The sequence below is a fragment of the Micropterus dolomieu genome, linkage group LG23, assembly GCF_021292245.1.
Source record: "Micropterus dolomieu isolate WLL.071019.BEF.003 ecotype Adirondacks linkage group LG23, ASM2129224v1, whole genome shotgun sequence".
Lineage (NCBI taxonomy): Eukaryota > Metazoa > Chordata > Actinopteri > Centrarchiformes > Centrarchidae > Micropterus > Micropterus dolomieu.
The window spans coordinates 27,143,227-27,165,338 of NC_060172.1; the positions used below are offsets into that span (position 1 = coordinate 27,143,227).

General features: G+C 39.0%; 1 protein-coding gene across 2 annotated transcripts in view; it reads right to left on the bottom strand.

The window, feature by feature from the left end:
• The window catches only part of pcdh1a (protocadherin 1a), an 89,058-nt gene that overhangs the window by 16,942 nt on the left and 50,004 nt on the right, over positions 1 to 22,112 (bottom strand). Inside the window, exon 4 of one of the 2 annotated variants that reach the window (XM_046040063.1) lies at positions 1,686 to 1,905. In XM_046040063.1, coding sequence (XP_045896019.1) covers positions 1,686 to 1,905 — 220 coding nt within the window. Of the gene's footprint in view, positions 1 to 1,685; positions 1,906 to 9,436; positions 9,538 to 22,112 lie in introns of those variants that run through there. The other variant, XM_046040064.1, reaches the window with a different exon arrangement.

Below are 22,112 nucleotides of genomic sequence, written 5' to 3' on the forward strand. Positions count from 1 at the left end.
CCATCTTGTGCCATCTTTTCATTCTTTAACTGCTCCATCTCCACTCACAATCTTGCTCTCCTACTGCTGACAACAAAGAGCGCCCTGTCTGACAAAACCTGTTTTCTGCAGATGGGAAAAACACAATAAACAGCCACAACAATAGAAAAAGGAAAAAGAAAATGCATATATTACACATCCTAAGTGTAAAGAGCAAATGGAAATAGTCAACTCTTGGTTCCTGGGCTATAAACAGCTTGCATGTATATGAGGTGACTACATAAATCTATCTATTTAATGGAATATTAAGCAATTTCTGACCTCTATAGGACCAAAGGGAAGAGCAATATTGGAAGGACTTATCCCCTTCTGCACACCACCACCCACCCCCTCCTTTCCTTGAATTATGGTGTAACTAATTGACATAAACAAATAACGAATAAACATTTGCAGTAGCCAGCTAATGAGATCTATCACAATTGTCTAGTAAAGAGGCAGTGCCTAACAACGCAAGATACTATACTAATAATATATACTTTTGTCATTTGCTGTTTTGGGAAATGACACATTTTTGCCTTTGATCTAAAATTGTTTTTTTTCCTCCCTCATTTAAAACAGCCAGAAATCTCTCCTTAATCAGGATCTACAGTTCCACCAACAAAAGGTACATCTGTGTCTTTTTCACTGACCCTGTGGCAAAGTAACTGTCAATGCTGATGAAAAACTCTATCAAGTCCTTGCTGATCTGTACCATATTTTGTATGGGCCAGTAAGAAGCCTTATTACTTAAAGCCATTCCCTGTGCACAAAATGCAGTACCACACGTGGTTTTGAGATAAAGCCATAAATTAATACAACTAATGATATACAAATATCAAGAGAAGGGCAAGACGCTCTAGGTGAGCAGCGAACTGTCACCATGTAAGAGTGTCTAATCCTGCAATGCAAAATACTATAATGACTGGAAATGCACCATGTGAATCACTCTTCATAGTGTGTTACAAGACAGGTAATGGATTATATCTGGCAGCTTAATGCAGCAAAATTGCTATTATGATACACAGTTCACAAAATAGCAGTTACAGCTTTGGCTATGATTTCCGTTTTTTAATATAGACCTATGCTGAGACCATCAGTGTTCAGCCTGTGGATTGATTACTGTGCCTAGAAATTATGGCTCCTGCACACCTAAGCTGCAGTGTAACATGGGTCCAGCTAGCGGCAAGGAAATGCTTAGAGTAAACACAGCGTTCTTTGCACAGATGTCATGGTTCAGATTTATTTAGAGGGCAAATGTGCCATTAGTTGGGCTTTTTAATTAGCACACTTGTGAGAGCAGGTCATTAAGGATGTCTGACAGAGAAGCTGCTGATGAGGAGGATGGAGACACTGTTAACGCCAGTCTGATACCACACACCCCACACAAGCACAGATCTGCATGAAAACCCATAACATTTCACACAGTCATCGACAAACACAGCAAGTCAACGTCACAGGTGCCACAACATTTCCACTCTTAAATGGCTGAAGAGTCCAAACAAGTCTCCCACAAATGTCTCCATTTCCAACAACACCACACACACACACACACACACACACACACACACACACACACACACACACACAACAAGAGCCCATTAGAGCAATTTACATTTAAATACATATTCATAGAGAACAAGACAGAATGGAGGGGATTGTCACCGTACCATTTTCAGGGTGCTCGGTTTCTCCAATGCTGCCATCTGGAGTGGTTCTCTCATAGTGGTCCTCAGGCAGGGTCAGGGGTCCGATGCGAGGACCAGAAGATGACTTACTGCTGGGAGTCTCGGATTCCTCCAAGCCGCTGTCATAGTAGCTGTGCTGAGAGGCATCCTGCAGGTCCTGCACAGGGTTGGCGGTGGAGAAGGTCACTCGCCGATGGGAATGCTAAAAAACAGAAAGACAACAAATGAATATCTTCAACACAAGGAAATTGTGACAACTTTTAACTCTTATTGTTTGATGGTTCCATGGAGACACCCAGCAGGTTGTATGGTAACAGTTACAGCTCAAAACTCTTTTTTAGTAGTCTTTAAGACTACTGTCTGAATTTTGCTAGCATTATAAAGTTCACTCTTCAACAGTCAGAAAATAGTAATAAATATTAAACACTCTTAAATATTAAATAGTCTGCACTCTTATTATTCTGATGATTATAGAAGGTAGAGATATATGAACACAGTGAGGTTACGGACTTCAATAATTAGAATGTGCAAACTACCAGCAGCAGAAATTGAATAAATTGAGACAAAAGAACCCCCATATATTAAAATATCCCATACCACGACCTTTAAATATCTAAATATGGGGCATGTGTTTAAATATGCTGTATGACACTGTTGTGTATATGCAAAGACTGATGATGAGGCTTTTGTATGCAGTGCATAATGAATAAGAGGATGAACTGTATGTTCAAGAACTTCAGATTAATGTTTCTACACTGACACATTATTTTCACAGAAAGAATCCTTGCATGTCAGTATTGTATGTGGTGTAAAACTCTGCACACCTCATCTAAGATACAGAAATAGCAAGTGTAGATCCAGGGTACAGGATGTGAAGAACTGATGTTATTTGTGGCCTGTCAAAAATATGAATGTGAAGTGTCATATTCACAATTATATCTAAAACATTTAATTGGATAGAGGTGGACTGTAAAGACATTCCTATGTATGGAGACGCATTATACACTCGTACAAACATTCTAAGTGTCATAGAGCTTAAGAACGTGAGAAGCATTATTATTCCTGTTATTAACATTATTACTGAGACAAAAGTTTCATTTCCTGAATCTGCCACTGCCAAATTAATTCTGATGACAATGATTGGTACAGTAAATCAGTAGCCCCAGTGAGATATTTCCTATCTCCGTTTTTTAATATTTCCCTTTTCCACAGCTTTTGATGTTTAACCGAGTGGAAAGCTAAACAATATTTCTGCAGTTTAACTAAAAAGGAATCCCGAGAAGATCTAAATAAGTCTAACAAAAAGAACAAAACAGAGCTCTGGAAATATAGTTTGTGACAATTACTATTTTGCCAGCATTAGAGTATATCATTAGACCTGCTTTCGCTGATATATACTAATGAGATTTGATGAAAGAATGAAAGAGTAAATGAATGATTGAAATACTGATGAAATCCTGAATTTGATGGCTTGAAGAGCAGCAGAGCGGCATGTAATAAATCATTCACGATCACACCCTTTATCAAATTGAATGGCTTGTAAATACAGTTAGGAGACCATTAAATTTCCTCTTCCCAAGATCAGTTTACTAATGGCTACTTACCACTGATCCACAACAGAAAGATGACTCCTTACAGTGCACACGCGACCGCGTTCCTTCCCCTTCCTCCACCCCCACACATGAGCACCTCTCGTAAAAGTCAGGAAAGCACTGATGCAGCAGAACAGCAGTGCCTCTGCTGCACGAGTCAGCCCAGATCAATACCACGGGTCTGTGCTTTCTACCATTCAACCACTTTTCTGCCAAACAAATCCATGCTAGAAATCATTCGAACCATCAGCCTTTTAGTACATACACACCAGATGCTTTTAGAGCTTAGGTAAGTGCTATCAACACTGTGTTCTTAATACTGTTAGTGGGCTTCAAAATGTTTCCAGAAACCTGTTCATCTGCCCATCATCTCAACCAGCCGTATTTTTCTCACTGCACAGATGCATCTCTTCGTCTTTCATCTAAATAATGATCATTTGAGTCCTGGGATACATCATAGTTTTTTTCACACAGCCGTGCTGCTACATCACTACATCAATAAATCATACATAGTAGACAGTAAAAAAGCTGTTTTGGACCCCTTGGTTATCTGTAACATTTAATGCAACTTAAGCTAAATTTCCAAACAAATGAAAGATTATTGAAAAATAACAAAACGATGGCTTTTTATGTCCTTGTTTGTGGCAATTTTTATGCTTGCCGCACAAATGAGAAGAAAAGGGGGGTATAAGAGGTTTTGAGGGAAAAAAACACATTTGTTTTCTTTCTATTAAGCATGCTCTTTGATTGGTGCATCTATACACAGGAACATTTTTAACTGTATGAAATGTGCTTATAAGCTGTGTGTTGAGCTGAAAAAAACAAAGTGAGAACACACTATTTGACATTCCTCACAAAGAACATAAATACCATTAGGTTTACTGATTAAATTCAAATTGTGAGTACGCAGTGTGAAAATTGACCATATTTAACAGCAAGTCTCAGTACTGCTCCATCAAACTAGACAATAGTGAGTTATTCTGCTATTGTTTCTGTGTCAGTACCCGACTGGACCAGGCAAATAATAAATTTGAATGACACATTCCAAATATATGATTGGAGGTTAAGGTCTGGCACCACAGCTATTTAAATGTGAGGGGGCATTTAGTTGTTTAAATATGGATTCTTGCTTAAACTTCTCCTCAAGGCACCACTCCAGAGAGTCAGCATGTTTCCTGGGTATGATAACTAGCTAAGGCTGCAGAGATGGGAAATAGATTCTCCTTTTAGTCAGAGCACAAATCCTTTGCCAGGCCTTGGGGGCTGCAGGGATGCGGCAAGACGGAAGGATGGAAGGGGAGGCTGAGCAGGAGTGGGGAGTTGGTCAGGCAGACACGGACGGCGCTTTGGCTGGAGGGGACAAGCAGAAGGATTAGATTCTGGGAGACTGGAGGCGGGAGAGTGGGATTGTTTGGGCATTGTGGAAGGCGTAAGAAGCTATGGGGCTGAGAATGAAAAAGGGGACATTTATGATGACATCTGAATTCATAACCCCATTTAGATTGGGATGAAATGGCCTCATTTACGCACCTAATATTACAATCCCAACACAGACGGAAAGATACAGCAGGATTCTGTCTTTCCAGGGGACCAAGACACATTTTAACGCAGTAAAACAGCCAGAAATAGTATTATACAACCTACTGCTTCACAATAATTTCAAGCCACACATTATTACAGCTGAATATTTCTATTGACACAGACTATTGATACTGATACACCAAAAAGCCAGAAGACAATTATGTAGCATAGTTTTGTCATAAAAATTGGACCAATTTCACTTTTATACAATGGCAAACTGGCTGTCATGTTATATCAAGTTAATAAAAATAGAAAAAAATGAGAATGGCTGCTGTCCACCTAGTTGCCTTAAGCTATTCCATGCCATATATTTTGCTCTTATCTACACCAAAATTCCTATCCCCTTAGAGCTGAGATTGTGTTACTTTACTGCCTTGAACATAATGCATTTGGCGGAAAAATACAGCGTATTGTACACCTACACTGAATGACAACCTGTGCATTTCCTGTCTGGAACCTGAGGTACATAATAGTGTTATTTCAAAAACACAGGTCAGTACCTGGGCTAACTTTGAATGAACAAATCTGCCACTTCTTAATGGATAGCATTTATATGAGCGGTTTGCACACCGTCCCCTTGATACAAGTTTGACTCACTTCTTAGAACTGTAGTTGACAAAATAATAACTTCATTTTCTTCATGGACCAGAGACAAATGTCTGTATCTCACCACAATTTTTAAATAAACTCTTAGGCACAGCAAGAAGAAAAAGTACATTACAAGTCTTTATATGTGCTTGTATTTGAGGTGTGTTATGTAAGTCAAGGATACTCATTGTTTATTAACAGAGCTATTGACACAATATAAAAATGTCCTTAAGAAAGGACTTTTGACGCGATACTTTCTCTCTATCATCCTCCAATTGATTTGTACAAGCCAAGATAAAATACAGGCACACACACATATAGTCTAAATACACATACAGTACACATCTGGTTGGGTGAATTATAAAGACCTCACTGTAGTTATTGGTGAATTTTACAACTTCTGACATGCCTCTGATGATGACTATATATTATACATATATTAAAACAATAGGATACCGCAGCCCAATTTGGCAAAACTTAACTTGAAACAACAGCTACTTATGGTTAAATGAATATGGAGTGAAATAGTCTGATGCAGATAAGTGATGGTCTGTGTGAGTGAAATATGAGCATGGGGCTTAAGGAAAGCGAAAAACTGCTGGCCTGAATTTAAGAGTGCATCTTAGGTTATGTTGAGACTAGCAGCTTATGGGGGGGTTGATATCTGATTTAAAAATTGGCTTTCAAACTGTCCTTTATATCACCTGCAATCTGACACGTAACAGTGACGTCACGTCCAGAGGGCTAACGGCCCTGTTAGCTGGCTGCAACTGCTGCAAAAAAACATATATCAACCACCTCTGCCACTAATGTTGTGTGGTGTGATGGAGCACTTCTGCACTGAGACAAGATATTGCTATGGTGTGAAGAGTGTGAGGATACATCTCCATTATTCACCCAGCCTGCAGCTTTCTGTTTTGTGTCTGTATTGGAAAAATGCACCACCAGTTTGCGAATGTATGCACGCCTATGTTGTTTCCACAGCAACTGACGCAGATGGGTTATTGTTAATGGTTATATCTAATCACTTTCAAAAAACAGTCTGGGCAGTCTGTCCTAAAGATTGGATTTGAAATAAAACATAATGTATTTGTCTGCAGCTTGAAAAAGGAATATAAAGAGAATCCCAGGGCGAATAACTGAGTTACAAGGATAGCATTTTTGGGACTGTGGAGTATCTCTATTGCCACTGCTGATTTGCACCACTGATCCCTGATGGGACAGCAGACCCCACTTCTGTTGTGCTCTCCCAAAACACTGAGTTCCCAGTCTATTGTGAATGCCCCGGAGCTACCTGACACCACTCTGCCTTCAGGTGCCCTGTCATCCAGCCAAGCCGCACTGCTTGCCAGCGTGCAGGGCTGCTTATACTTATGCAGATGGGGAAGCTTTTCCATCTTCTCTGACACTTCCAGAGCAGATTTCCAGCAGAGTCGCAGGTGAGTTAGATTTAGTGTTTGAATCTCTGTTCCATGCTTCCAAGTTAGCATTTGTGTTTTGACTGATCTGTATGTGAACATTTGGTGACCAAGCTGGCAACTGCATTGTCTGTACTTAATAAACTACCTTGTAGAAATAATTCCCCGGCGTGCTGTATTTCAAAGCAAGCGGCAGCTTAATGGTTGGTACATATGGTGGGACCAGATACAATCCATATAGTAGCAGCAGGATATATCAGAAGATTAACATAATAATAAAGTATTTCATAAATGTAACTACAAAGATGATTTGATTATTAATAGAATAGTCTGGCCGGTCTTCTACACAAGCATCCTGATTTGATATGAATTTTAATAGCACATCCTTTAATATGTAACCTGAGATTCAAAGCTTGAGGAAGAATGTAATATTTGAGGCATTTACCTCTGATTTTTAAGCCGAAGTGGTTGATACCCCATTTATGTCACTTTGATTGCATCTCCATTTATGCTACCCTGACTGCTTGCTAAAACATATTTGGATCAAAGTAAAAAAAATTGCATCATTTTTATGAATTAATCATCAAAATAATCCTTTTTAACCAATCCAGTTATCTATTTTATCCAATAACAAATAACAACATGTGCTAGATTGGTGTTGAGTAGTACAAAAAATAGATGATGTGCCATTTTCTATAAAAATCTAAGGTTAAAGAGAACTTTCCAAAAAATAAAATAAAATCAACAACAGAGCAAGTAACCCAATACTGTATTCAAAGAGAATACCTTGTTACTTCCCATGTCCAGTGGGTAACAATGTATCAGTCACAGGTAGTTAAAGCTGAGTCACTGTGGCCAGTGAAACATGCTGAATATTCAGAATTTCAGTTTGAGGAGTAAAGCACAACATACACCTTTGAAAAAGATATGAATGGGGATAGTAACCAACTAAACATAACCATTGCTATGTTGTATAGCAACTTGGTTGCAATTTGCTACTGTAAAGGCAGCTAGGGTGCATTATCTTTTCTTTAATAAAAATAAACTGGTAAAATGAGAGGCTTCAGCAGGTAAAGAATAAAGTCTTTGTGTTTCACACAGAGACAGGTGGAGAGAAAGGAATCTGCAAGGTTATGAGCATGAGTTGCATTTCACTGCGTTTACAATGGAGTGCTTTTAACCTGTTGCGAAGCCAAACAGTTATAGGATACTCTACTGGAATACCCTCAACTTTTCAAGCTGCAGGAAACCTATGTGGCCCTGTTTATCAATCGTGAATTGAGGTATGTCATATGTGTACTGCAGCTTGAAGCCAGACTTCTCCTACTGAATCACAGTTGTGTGTCTCTCAGATATTATGAAATGGGTTTTCTGCCCATGTTAAAGGAAACGGCTGATGTCTCAGTGCCCCTGTGATATGAAAAATTCAATTTAAAAGGATGAGAGAAAGAATGGTGCACGGCCTATTTTCATTCCCCCACACTGAGAGATATGAGAATGATGTTCTGTTGTGTGGAGGAAATGATGCCAATCGTACTGCAGAGAAATTCTTCCATAATTCAATTCAATTTCTTCCAAATCCCAATGGCAAGCTCCTCTGCCAAAGAGAAGCAGAATGACAGAGACAAAAAGCGAGGGCTAGAGACTAAGATGGAAGAAGAGGGACTAAAGATTGAGACTGAAACAACGGAGAAATAGAGACGGAGTCACAGAGAGCAGACAGACTTACTGAAAGGTAAGAGGAGGAGACAGCAATACAAAGTGGAGGGGAAGTGGATAGAAGAAAAATGTTTTAGTTATGATTCATTTTGATCACTTTGGCATTTAAGTACGACCAACTCATTTTCTCTAATTTCCTTTCTGCAGCGTCTGAGAGAAGTAGAGAAAATCATTTTATGTTGAGCTCTAAAAGGACAAACTGCTACTTCTTGTAAAGTAGACTAGTGTATAGTAAACCCGTAGTGTATCCATTTTCTTTTATTCTAAATGGAGCAATAGTTACAAAATGTGCATGTAAACTCTTTCATAACCTTTGTGAGTTCCCCGAGTGTGGCACCCAGAAATTCCATTTAGTTACAATGTGTGTGAGTACATCCCGGCTCTGGCATTTTGGGCGTGTATGCAGGAATCAATGAGCTGCTGCCTCTGAAGGCACAGAAAAAATGAGCTACACCAACAAATATGACAATGAAGAAGTGAACCTCTCAGTGTATGCAGCAAGCATAAAACCATGAAGACTGAAGCAGTTGCAACGGAAATGCATATGGAACTGTTTTTATTTTCCATCCCACCATTATGTTCCCCCATTCTCATCCCATCTACAGCTCTCTTTTCTCCCTCTCTTTCTCAGCTGGCACACACACACACACACACACACACACACACACACACAGTTGTTTTTGTAGGTGCAATAGCTCCAAGGCAAGCAGCGTGGAATTGGAGTCTTCAAAGAGTCTTGGATTATCAAAGAGACACAGCTACCAGAAAACTAGGGGACACGCTGGAGAGGGGGAGGGAGGAACATAAGTGAGAGGCGGGGAGGGGGGAAGAGCACAGAGGAGTCAGCATGGGTTTGGGTGGAGGATGAAGTGATCAGACAGGGGAGGGGTGGGGGGTGAGGGGCGGATAAAGACCCGAAGTCCCTTTGTTCACGTACTGTAAATGGAGAGAAAAAAAGGCTGGAGTGAATGCATTAAAAAACAATCACATAGACCTTAATGGTCTTGATAGGCAAGACTGAATTCGCATTCTTCACTGTCTGTGCGGGCGCCTATTCTGGAGTAATTTTTTTTTTCTTTCCCTACACAGAGAATTTCATTCCAATGGGAGCACCGGCCTTGAAATACCATAATGTTGTCACAGTAAAACCAAGTATTACTGCAGCAGGAACCACCATGTGTGAATATAGCTGCCACATCTAATGACAAATCTGACTGTTCACGCCATTCCATGTGACAGGATGTGGGAGTGCTGGTGTGAATGCATCACCCCTCGACAAAAAGCTCTCCGTCAGCCCCTCTGTCCCACAATGAGCTATGGATGTCTTTTTTCCATTACAAGACCACCTCTCACTATAGAACACATTTCAAGTCAATGTATGAAACTGATTCTGGTCGGTTCACTGCTGTCAGCCGCAGGGCATCATCCAGCAGTGATCCTGTCCCACTGCCACAGCTACCACACATAAACCGCCCACCTTCACTGACCTGGTTTGAACTAAATTAGAGTCATTAAGTGTAAAAAGTGCATAAAATGCTCAAAACAAATCAAGGTACAAGAAGTAATCATCCTCTCTATGGACAGCTCTTCTTGTGGAATCAATGTGATTCTTGTGAAAGAGGGGTAGTCATCCTATTTGCATCCGTTTGGTCATTTTGGGGAATGCCTTGACATTGTTTGCCCTGACACGGGCAGAGGAACGTGAGTATGAGAGTGACAGTCGCATGTCTATACAGCATAAACTATTATTCTGTACTGTAAACTCTTATTAAAATATTTTGCACCTCTATTCACACTGAGCACATGTGCAGATGTTCTGTGCTGGTTTGGTGGCATCAGTTAGTGAAGGCAAACAAAAGTACAGTGACTGTCCAGCATACTGTTATTTTAACACAGTTTTACTCATTATCTAATGATCAATAACCTTTCATTTGTGCTTCAGTCTTTTTTCTTACATATTGAAATACGACGATGGAATGGGGAAATACAAATGTAATATTCTGTGTCAAGAGAGATTTGGAGTGGAGGGATAAGCTTTGGGGAAGCAAGAAAAAGGATCAGTGGTAAAACTTAATTGGGAAGGGCACAGGATTAAAAATTTGATTGGTTTAGGGTTTAGATGGTGATGTCTTCCTACTGACACTCTCATTGTCTTAAGCTACGGGGACTAAATATGCTAATATGAGCTCACAGGGCCAAAAGAAATCTTTCAGAAAGAACATGGAGTTGGGGGTTTGCAAGCTATGTGCTAATAGACACACTGGAAAGGAGTCAATATTTATTTACTTATTAATTTCTTCACACATTCATGTGTCTATTTATGATATTGTTTATTTATTTAGAGTATACTTACATTTATCCATAGTGTAACTTGCTCCGGCACATAAATAAATAAAGTGCCTGATTGGTGAATGAACAGTATTACAGACCCAGCAGACTCAATCAGTCGATCGAGCTCTCTTTGATCAAGCTATGAGTTTGCAATGTCAAGAGAAGGATGGCCAGGTCAACAAGCGTTGCTGTTTTAGCCCTCCATCATATCACCCTGCAGTGTTTTTTCGTTGTTCCAACCCAATTTAGATGGATAAATTTGATGAATTCATCAAATTCAATGCCCCATGTCACTATTTTCCAAACTACAGTAGCTGCCACATACTGTCCATTGGAAGGCCGCAGTCGAGGCTTTTGTCATACGAGAGTGGCTGTGGTTTTAGCTAAAGTGTGTTGGAAAAAACCATCAGTGCCACCCTGTACCCTCACTTGCTGTACTATCTCTTTGAGGATCGTGAATACAGTTTCATAATCTGTTTAGCAAAGCTCTCAATCGGATCTAAAAAAAAGCAGAAGAATTGGCATTTGCCTCATCTGTTTATCTACAACCAACCTTTCTACCATTGTAGCGTGCTAGATTTCATTAAGATTCGCACCAGGTACTACCATCTTGGATTAGCCAAAAGCAGTAGTTCAACCAACAATCGCAGGGCAGAGTCAGCCCCCCTACAGTATATCTGTATATGTGTGGACATTTGCGCATTTATGTATGTGTTTATATTATGTGTGTATATAATGTGTGTATACACATTTACTAGTGCCCGTTCACACGGGCCGATGTGACGCCTCCCTGCGCTTTCTGTTCAAAATGTGCGTCTCACATTGTTTTCACCTATAGCAGTGGTTGGCAATAGGCGACCTGCAGGCCAAATTAAATATATAAATAAATAAATACTAAATAATAGTCACTCAAATAATCACTTCCTCTGTGTGATTGTGCCTACAAAATAAAAGAGGCAGAAATGCTCTATTTCTAGTTGAATTTGCCAACCCTTGACCTACAGTAGTGTTTCTCAACACTACTGGGGGGCGTTCAGAAGATGATGGGGGGGCGCTGAAAGCAATATTTTGGAAAGGCTGAGCTGGATTTGGGGGGCGTTTGTTGAGGTGAAAGTTTAAAGGCAAGTTTACACCAAAGATTCACAATAATACGAGTTTAAACTTTCAACTACTTGCTAAAAACTGTGGTCTGCAACATTAAAACCTGCCACTTTACTCCACTGCAAATGGACGAGACGGTGTGAATCATAATTACTTTACTCTTCAGTTTTTCCGTCAGGAATACACCATGAACGCCTTTCTATCGCCGTGTTTACACATTCACAAGGGGGATATTCTGCTGTCGGACTTCCCCTGAAAGCAACTTAGTATCCAGCACCTGATGCGACACCAGCGAGTGCCGTGAGATTAACCAAGTGGACCCACCTCGCGCTGTGAATCGCATTGAGTTTGTGCCCAAGCGGTAATGTGACATGTAGAGTTTCAATTTAAAAAATGTATATTAAAAACTGAGGCGCAGCCTTGCTCTGTTTGGGACTGTGAGCTGCACTTTATCCAAGCTGCTGAAGTTAACGTGTGGATTTGTGGTGAGATCTCTGCCTGATTACAGTGTTGCTTAGGCTACTTCAACCATTTACCGCTCTGTAACGCAGTTATCCCATTTAAATACATGAAAAATATGTTAAAACAGAGGAGCTAGCTTATTAAAGTCCAGGAGTTAATAAACGAATTAAAATGAATTAATTATCATTGAGGTGAAAAGGTGCCACAATCACATTTAAAGCGGTTACTTCCCCAAACAACAGACACAAAGAGGAGGGAAGACTAAATCATGTGTGTTGACTCAGCACGGATGATATTAAGTAAGTTGAACTACAGGAGAAACATATTACAAAGCAATAAAGAATACCTGAGAGCCTTACTGCAATATATTCTGATATATGTTGAATTGTCCCCTTTTTTGTGTTGTATAAATAACATTTTTACCAGTATGCAGGAAATTAAGTGTTTAATGCTCAAAATCTTCTGGGGGAGGAGCCTCAGACCCCCCACTTATTAAGAAGACGGTCTCTGTGTTTACAATATTTTTGAGGAACATTCACTTATTAATTAAATATAATTACTATTGACATGGCTTTTTTGTTCTCTGGGAAAGTCATATGAAAACTGAACTGAAACTAAAGGACAATCGCATAGATACCACTAGATATTCAGCACTTCCTTAGAACTTCATAAAACTCTTAAAACTCCTTTTCAACACATTTGCTTCTACTGTTCTTCTGCTGTTGCAGAGAGGAGCAGCAAAAGCACTACCTGTGCGAGCAGCTCAGCTCAGTGCTGTTCTCTACTGATTTTATTAATTCTGAACGTGTTGTTCAAATTGCACCAAACGCGACACTGCACTCCCTTGAATCCACAGCAACACATCCGACACGTTTGAAGTCGACTGGATGAACGATTACTGACATAATCAAAATACAAACAGACAGACAGACAGACAGAAACAGAGATTCCTTTCTTTATTAGAGAGATGGTGACAATTAAGAATCTAATTACATAATTATTTATTTATTCATTTATTTCAGCGTTTTATTATATGACCATATAGTCATTAAGAATTAAATTGTGTAATTACTGTATATATTTATTCCTTTATTAAAGCATTTCATTCACATTTATTCGGTTTCGGCCCTTAAAATCCTTGGTAGATATCCTCTGCCACAGAGTAGAGAAGCTGGTGAAGATTTGAAGATATGACTAAAGAGTGAAGCCCAGATAAATAACTGAACATAGCAGGAGAGTCAAACCTTTTGACCCTTGCATGTAACAGAGTTTTAATAATACACAACACAGGTTTTTATCATATCATCGTTGGTTTGTTCATTGTTGTTCTTCCATTCCTCATCAGTCTTTAAACAGTTAATTGTATTTTTAAATATCTCATTGGCAATTGGGAGGAGTGAGGTTAATGTTAATTCTAAACGAAATAAAGCTTTAAAAGAAACTTGGTTGTTTCTGAATTCAAAGTTGCATAACTGAAACGGTCTGATGACTTTAAAAAACAAAACAAAACAAAAGGTCAATTCACGAAGGTTCGCAGGACCTCGTGAATATTGATAGGTAAGTTGCTGTGAGACAAAAGAAAATTTCAAGACAATTGCCTGATTGCGCATGTTTTAATCAAATACCTTTCCACAATCAGCTCTTGTAAAGTTCTTCATTTTAAGCATTTGATAAAAGTAAAAGTTATTGTTAATCGTCCATAACAATTAGAATTGTTACCAGTTAAGACATTTCATAATGATCATAGCAATGGGGAAGAGAATCTTAAATATTTCCAGGAGAATACTGATTGTTAAACGTTCTTACTTAGAAAATATATAAGAAAGTTATAAGAACATTGCATCAGATTACAAACAATAAAACACAGTAATATAAATTAAGCACATGGCATATAATACTTCTTGTGTCCTCTTTGCGGGGGGTGGGGGGGGGGACCCTGGTTCCATGAGAGGTCCTGGAAATCACTAACTATTTAACTTATGGTTAACTCTATCCTTGGCTCAGGAGCTGGGAAAATTGGTTATTTAACACATGATAATATTTCTGTACCATATAATTTCTAAGAAAGTATATAAAATGAGCTAAAACAAAGCATTAGTTAAACAAAGAATTAAATACAGGAATGGAACTGAGCATTGATGAAGATTAAGAGCACTGCAAAATTAAAAAAACTTCTTTCCAACATAGTTTCTAAATAATAACATGGTAATAAACAACTCAAAATTGGAGATTATTTAGCTAAACAGAGTAACAACACAAGTTATAAGGAGACAACATTCTTTGTTCATACAAAGAAATTTGGGCTGTTCTTTATCAGTTCAACACATTGGCGTGAAAAGGAGAGGGCGGCCTTTGTGTGTGTGGGGTGAGTTTATTTTAGTTTATGGCCGCTGAGGTCCACACAGCCTGGTTCAGGTTGAGGTTGCGTCTCTGGACAAGCTTAATATTGTCATTTTAACAGTCATGCGTAGAGTTCGTTATCTCAACTTCACCAGAGATGGTGGATTTTATGGTTGAAACCTCCCAACCAGCACTCAGAGTGGAAATAAGGTCTTTTTGATGTGGCAGGCCTACTTGAGGGGTGATAACCCCCCCCCCCCCTTCTCAAAATAATTAATGGAACAGTGGTTGAGTTCACTACATATTATTAATTATAAAATTTGTATTTATTTAACGCATTTTACTTTGATGATACTAAAAGTACATACTTGTTTCAGCCGAGTACTCGTTCCATCCTAGTATATAGATAAATATATAATATATGACCTTCAAAATCATGTTACAAACTGCCTGCAGAATGGCAACACTACAAAAATAGTAGTAGTTATCTTTATCTTACGTAGTTGTGAAAGTCATTGCCTCCCACCACAACTATGGATTCATATTGCCACACATGAAAAACATGTCAAACATGGTGACAGTGATTTTAATACTTCCAGAAATTTTGTTCCAACTTAAAACCTGACTTCATCTAACCTCAGCAGGATATTTTAGGTGGCATATATTTGCACTGTGTGACACTGCACCTCTGAAACAAGAACATCACTTCCCTCTTTTGTAAAGCTCCTCTGGTGAGTCAGTGCTACACAAGTGTAGAGTTCACTGCTTTTAACAGGAGTGAAAGGAGCTGATTTCATTGGTTATGATAGAACTCAACTCTTACCACAGCTGATATATAGATGATGACATTTATCCTAATCTGGCCTCGATTTGTTTTATTCTATTTTATTTGTTAACACCATACTACTGTACTATAATGAATTTATTTTGTGTTTTTTATTGTTTTTATTATTATATGCATTGCTTGTATTATCTTTTATTGTGCTGTGTTGTTTTGGTGTGCATTAATAATCTCCAATCCATTTTTAAAATCCTATGTTTTGTCAATGGCTTGTAAAGCACTTTGCATTTGATTTGTTTGAAAGGTGCTAGATAAATAAATATTTATTGATATTACTAGACTGCAGGTAAAACCTTTTCGGTCAAAGCCAAATGATCTAACACTGCTAACTTGAGCCAGCATCTGGGCTTGAAGTATGAAGTCCCTATAATTTTCTCTGCCAAAAGCAAGAGAAATCAAGCTTTACATAAATGTCTGGAATTGGCCCCAAAGTTTGTCAGATCACATCTGGTCATGCTCTATAATGTTGCTGAGCAGGCGCTTTGGCAGCTTTGCAAATTGTGATATCTGTATGTGTTTAGCCTATGGGTTCAGAGCCCTCTAATGGTCAATTGCAACTATATTTTTTATCTACATAATGTCCCTGGGGCAAGTTTCCAATTCAATATCCAACAAACTGTGGTTCTAAACAAAACTGAATTAAAGGCAAGTAGAATTTAAAGGCAGCACTTTAAGAGAAAGACACATATAAAGGAGCAAAGTGAGAGAGAGCTCCAAGAAACACACCCATTTGGACTGTTTCTTTGTAAGTATGCTACTAAAACACACTTTTACCTGACAGTATGGCTTTTTTGGTATCAATTCACAGCCTTGTCTGACATGGATCATGGCTGATATTTGCAGCGTACAATACATTTGTATTTGTTTTAGCTTGCAAGCAGTTGCTTCAAGTTCTGTGAAACCAATCAATATTTACTGTTTTGAAGCCCAGAGCAGAAGTTGCACAGTCACCACACCTTAATAGCTGTCTGTGGGCTAGTATAGTGTCAGTGTAGTCATGTCAGCAAGGAATGGTAAGCTCAATTGAACAAGGTTTATGTCAAGTACCCAATTAAATGTTCTGATACTTGAAGTACATAGTCATAGCAGACTGTAGATGAGCTTTTTTCATATATCACCATTTCCTATAATATACACTAAAATAAGCATCTTCCAAACTGTCTCTCTGAAAGACATACCAGAAGTTAATAACGCCAGAAGGGAAAGATAGACAAAGAAGATGGGCTGATGGGGGAAGTAAAGAATCAGACATGAGAGAAATTAATCCTCAATATCCACTCCCTGCTGGGTACCTTATTGCCTCTCAAACTTCCCATCTACAGAGTTAATATCTCTATTGCTGCAGCTGAGATGCTGAGGCTGAGAAGCATGCATATACTTCTATTTGTTTGAACTGGAACATAATTGGATTGGGGAGAGGGATGAAAAACCCTTCAACCATACTTAAAACTTTATTTTTCTGGCCATCCTTTTAATATGTGAGTGTGCGATTCAGTGTTTTGGCGTGCGTGTGTGCGTGTGCGTGCACATGTATGCGTTGCTAATAATAGCATCTCTCGTGGTCTCGCTTGTCTTGATTCGTTACCCTGCATCCGAGATGTCCCGATTGGCAATATATTCCAAGAGCTGGACAATTTGAGAAGTGTGTCTGCATCTCATTCTTGCACTCAGAGTGATCCTTTCGATGCAACTGCATGGGGAGCCCTCATGCTCCTCCATCTTATGACGGAACTTAGAAAAAATGCTTAATTGGATTCATAGTGACCTTTTTCATCTCTGGCTACAAGCACCCAGTCACTCCCGAAGCAGGATGTGTTCTCAACATTGATCTTTCTGCAGACCCAGGGATTGAGAAGAGCCCGGTGCAGTGAAAGGAGGCAGAAAAACAACATATCAAAAATCATGAGATGAAGAGATTACTCTGTTTGAGTGAGCTGCTCATGTTTGTGGAGGCCTTTAGGAGTTAGCGTGTTTTTGTGAGAAGAGCTCTGTAATCCAGCTACTGCATCTCAATCGTAGTGCAAACAAACTCACACACAAGTATCAAGTCCTGCCCTCTGTCTCATCGCACATTTGCCAGACACGCACATGTAATCCTCCTGCATTTCTCATTCTCAGATCCTACCTCCAACCGCTTCTCTTTTTGCATCCCACTACCCTGCTTTTTCCCTTTTCTGCAACCGAGCAATGAGCTTCCTGCAGGCTTCAAACAAAAGATGACTTTCAACTTCATCCAGAAAAAAAATAGAAGGGCTGTTGATGAAGCCAATACATAGTGACCTGCCTTTTCCCACAAAGTTTCAACATACCAACATGCTTGTATTTACAGCTCACATTGCCAAAGCTCAATTAAGTTTACACATATTTAATAATACCATATGTATCACCCAAAAGAGACCTATTAAGACATCAAAACAACCTGCTCTGACAATAATACTGTGGGAATTATCATTTTGAAATCTTGAAAAACATATGAGCAAATTTGTGTTTGTCACAGTCTCTCTGCAGCTTTGGTGATACTGTGGGGGAATATACTAGACACAGTTGATACAGATATGGTATGATATTGATGACAGATTTGATTAATCTACTGATGAAATTTTGGTGGAGCGCTCCACAATGGGCTTGAGACAGCGCCCCAAAGCAGAATAGCTAGTATGAATACTCTATTGCCATTTCCTTTCAGAGCTCATTTGAGTCATATCTGACATATTTATGGATCATCATGTCATATCGTAGCCATCAGAGTACAAGCACCATGAACCATTTAAATACTGTGGGCCATGCTGTCATCTCCTGTTAGTAACATATGTCTGATAGATGCATAAGAAGAGGCACTCAACTTGATTCTTTCACAGTGCTGCAGAGAAGCTAGAGCCCAGAGTTTGTGAATGTACTGGCAGGAATGATTTTGGAAGGAGGCCTATTTAGTTGAATAAAAAAATCGACAGCTTTATATTGAATGGAATACATGAGGGGCAGAGATACTGGAAGCATAGGGAAATTCAACAAACAGGAGCCTTATGGCCTGGATACAGAATGGTACAATATCTTTTTAAAGAAGTACACGTTAAGAGTTGCACCCAACAAATCTATAATGATCCTTTGTGTGCACCTTAACAGAGTTGCCTGGCAACAGAAGTAGAGCTCTGCAGTGAATTTAAGTGTCAAATGAAATACATTTGTAATCCAAAGGCAACATGGATTAAATTTTAGACAGTAGGAGTGCCTCTTGGACACGATTTCAATGGCTAAGGTGGGCAAAGTGAATTGGAAAAAGGCAAATAATTTTCTGCACCTTAATAACTTCCTTCTAACACTTACCTGAATATGGATGGTTGAATGAGCACAAAATAAGCAGAACTAATTAACTGTGTAGTTTGAAAATGGGCCGTCGTGCACTTACTCATCTGCCTTCAGCAGGAATCTATGAAATATCACGAGGGTGGACATGCGGCTGATAAATCATGATAGCATATAGATCAGTGTCATACCTTTTTCCTCTGAATTATTGATTAACTCGTATACAGAGCTGCTGTTTGAAAAAACATTTCCTTTTAATATTTGGCCTAAAATCTGCTTGATAAATTTCACATCAAAAATGGGCTCATGGAAACAATGCTTCTAATATGCTTTATGTATGAGAAAGATAAAAAAAAGTCAGAGAAACACTCTTGCAACCCCCAACTCCTCCTTCGCTGTCTCAAACACCACGCATAAATGCAAATGTTTTATAAGCAGACTGCTTATTTTCTGCTAAACAATGTTAAGCATTTACACAAAGGGATCCAAATGAGCCTCTGATTGACGATAGAATCAGTGCCCAAGCAACCCATCACAGAGCCTCTCAATCCCACATATGCATGATTAATACATCAAACAACATCAATTCTCCTTCCTCTTCCACTTGTCAATGAGCACACACACGCATATGCACGCCCACATACATAGTAAACAGACCCCCCCCCCCACACACACACACACACACACACACAGACACAATGTACCCAAAACCTTACAGGACTGCACATGAACACACATACACTGCCCCCTCCATCATGGTTAATACATCAAACAGCATTAGCTTCCTGGATTCCTGAAGCTTAGACAGACACGGTTCTGACAGCCAATGATTCCTCACTGGCTGCCTCCCCCTCCAGCTTCCCCACTTTCTTTATTCCTTATGAAGTCTGTTTGGGTGGTTAGAACATGCTGCCAAAATAGATTCACTTACATATTACCTTTGCTTTTTGTAAGCTTGTATAATGTCATGTTAGAAAGCCATCTCTACAATAAGATGACAGTGCCGAGGAGCTTTAGAGCTTGGGAGACGTAACAATAATAAGAGCAAGCCCTGATCAACAAACTCTTTATTTCATAAGATTTCCATATTCTTCTGACATCAGCAGGTATTTATAACCACATATATCCAAGAGTTGCTTTTGTACCATCAGCTCACGGGAAAAAAATGGAATCCCAGATCAGCATACAACCAACAGGCCATCAAATGCATTCAAATTTAACCCCATTCAATGTTGGGATTTTTTTGACCAGTCATACTGTAACGTCAATGAATCCTCACAGAATGAAGAGCGCAGGTGGTCTATTGAATCATGGTCTAATTAAAATGGACATTCATTAGTATATCTTAAGCATGAAGTGCTCTGTAATCACCATTAGAGGCCTGTATCCTCACAGTGCAATCCTGCATATGATTTCTTTTTACGGTGCTTTCAGCAGGATATTGATTTGAACTTGATTTTAAAGATGCAAGCTGTTGTCTCTCTATAAATTAGTAAACCAGAATATTTAACTTTCATGTGATGAACCTTAACCACAAAGGAAATATTAGTTGTAGCATACCTCCCCTAATACGATCGACAAACTGCCTGTTTTGTTTCAACATCAAATAAACGAACATGCTGTTCCCTACGGTCTCCATCTGTTTTCATTTCACTGTGTACAATCACAAATGGTATAGTGGGCCTAAAATCTCAGAAATAAACTTGCAATTTAAAGCCCAGTATTTACCTTACTCCCATACAAAGTACACCACGCTGTTATCTATAAACTGATGTGGTATCTTTTCTTATCTAATCTTTGTTTTTGTTTTTTTAGAGTGAACAAGTGATTTACGAGGCAGATGCAGCACTGATACTTTTTCCACAATACTTTCATTGATTTAAAGTAGTAACATTAAGGCACTTAGAAGATTGCTTTATGATTTTGAACGGTATCCAATGAGTATAGCTCTTCAATAAATATAAAAACAAAATGAAAGGAGGTTGTGTGTGTGTGTGTGTGTGTGTTATGGATAGCCTACTGAGCTGCTGATAGTGTAGCTTAAGTGCAGAGAGACTCATGTGGTCTGCTATACTGCAAATCCTCAAAAAGAGGATAAAGAGGCTTTAAAATCACATTTACAGCACAGGAGCAGAATCCCGCTGATAAACACAGATCATGGTATTTGACCGTGTCCATCAGCACATTGAAAGGCTCATGGCTTCTACACTATGGCGTCAAAAACAAGCCTTTGTCACTAACAGATACGGGGCAACCCTTCGATACCCTTCTAAATAATAGCACCAGTTTATTAGACATAGGGAACAACAGGGGGCAAGTCAACTATGACTCTGGAGTTTTCCAGAATTGTGCTCAGTTGTCTGACCTTTTATTTGGTTTATTAAATGAAAAACATGATCTAGATTTCAACCCTCAGACTCGTGTCTGAATGCAGCCTGTTGTAAAATATGTTGCATGCCACACAGATCAATAGGCTTCCTCAAAGCCAGCATACTATTTTTTGTTCCCTCATAACATTCAATAACAACCCTAAATGTCAATACTGATCACCATCTGCTAGACATTATCAGTACTACCTGAAAGGAATTAACTTCAAAAGATTACAGGAATTCAATGGTCGCAGGTGCGTGGATTTTGCTTTGGACATATTGTTATTGCTGATACCAATAACCTATACAGTATGTTCCTAGGACATTGCTAAGGTAATATGCAACCTGTGACCTTTATTGAGCCACTGTGTCACCATTGGCATTTTAGTTAATAATACAAACAACACAGCAACTGTGTGATTAGCTGTGTCTTTGCACAGAAACATAACCCGCAGTTTAATAATATCTGGCAGAAGGTAATATTTTATATTTATTGATATTTATCCCTACAGAGGGCTCAAAGTGTATAGTTATTTATCCATAGTTCTGTTTTCTTGGAGAGAAAACACTCTCAAAGCTGTAATGAATATAATTAATGTATATGGAAGTGATTTTTAAGGATGTGTTTGTGTTTTATCAGCCTTGAAGTTGAAAATATTGTATTGTACCCACAATCTAACCGGAAGAAAAACTGTGGCTTGGTTCCTCTGTCTACCCATTCACCATGCACATTAATGTGCCCATTAATTGATTTGATTTGGACA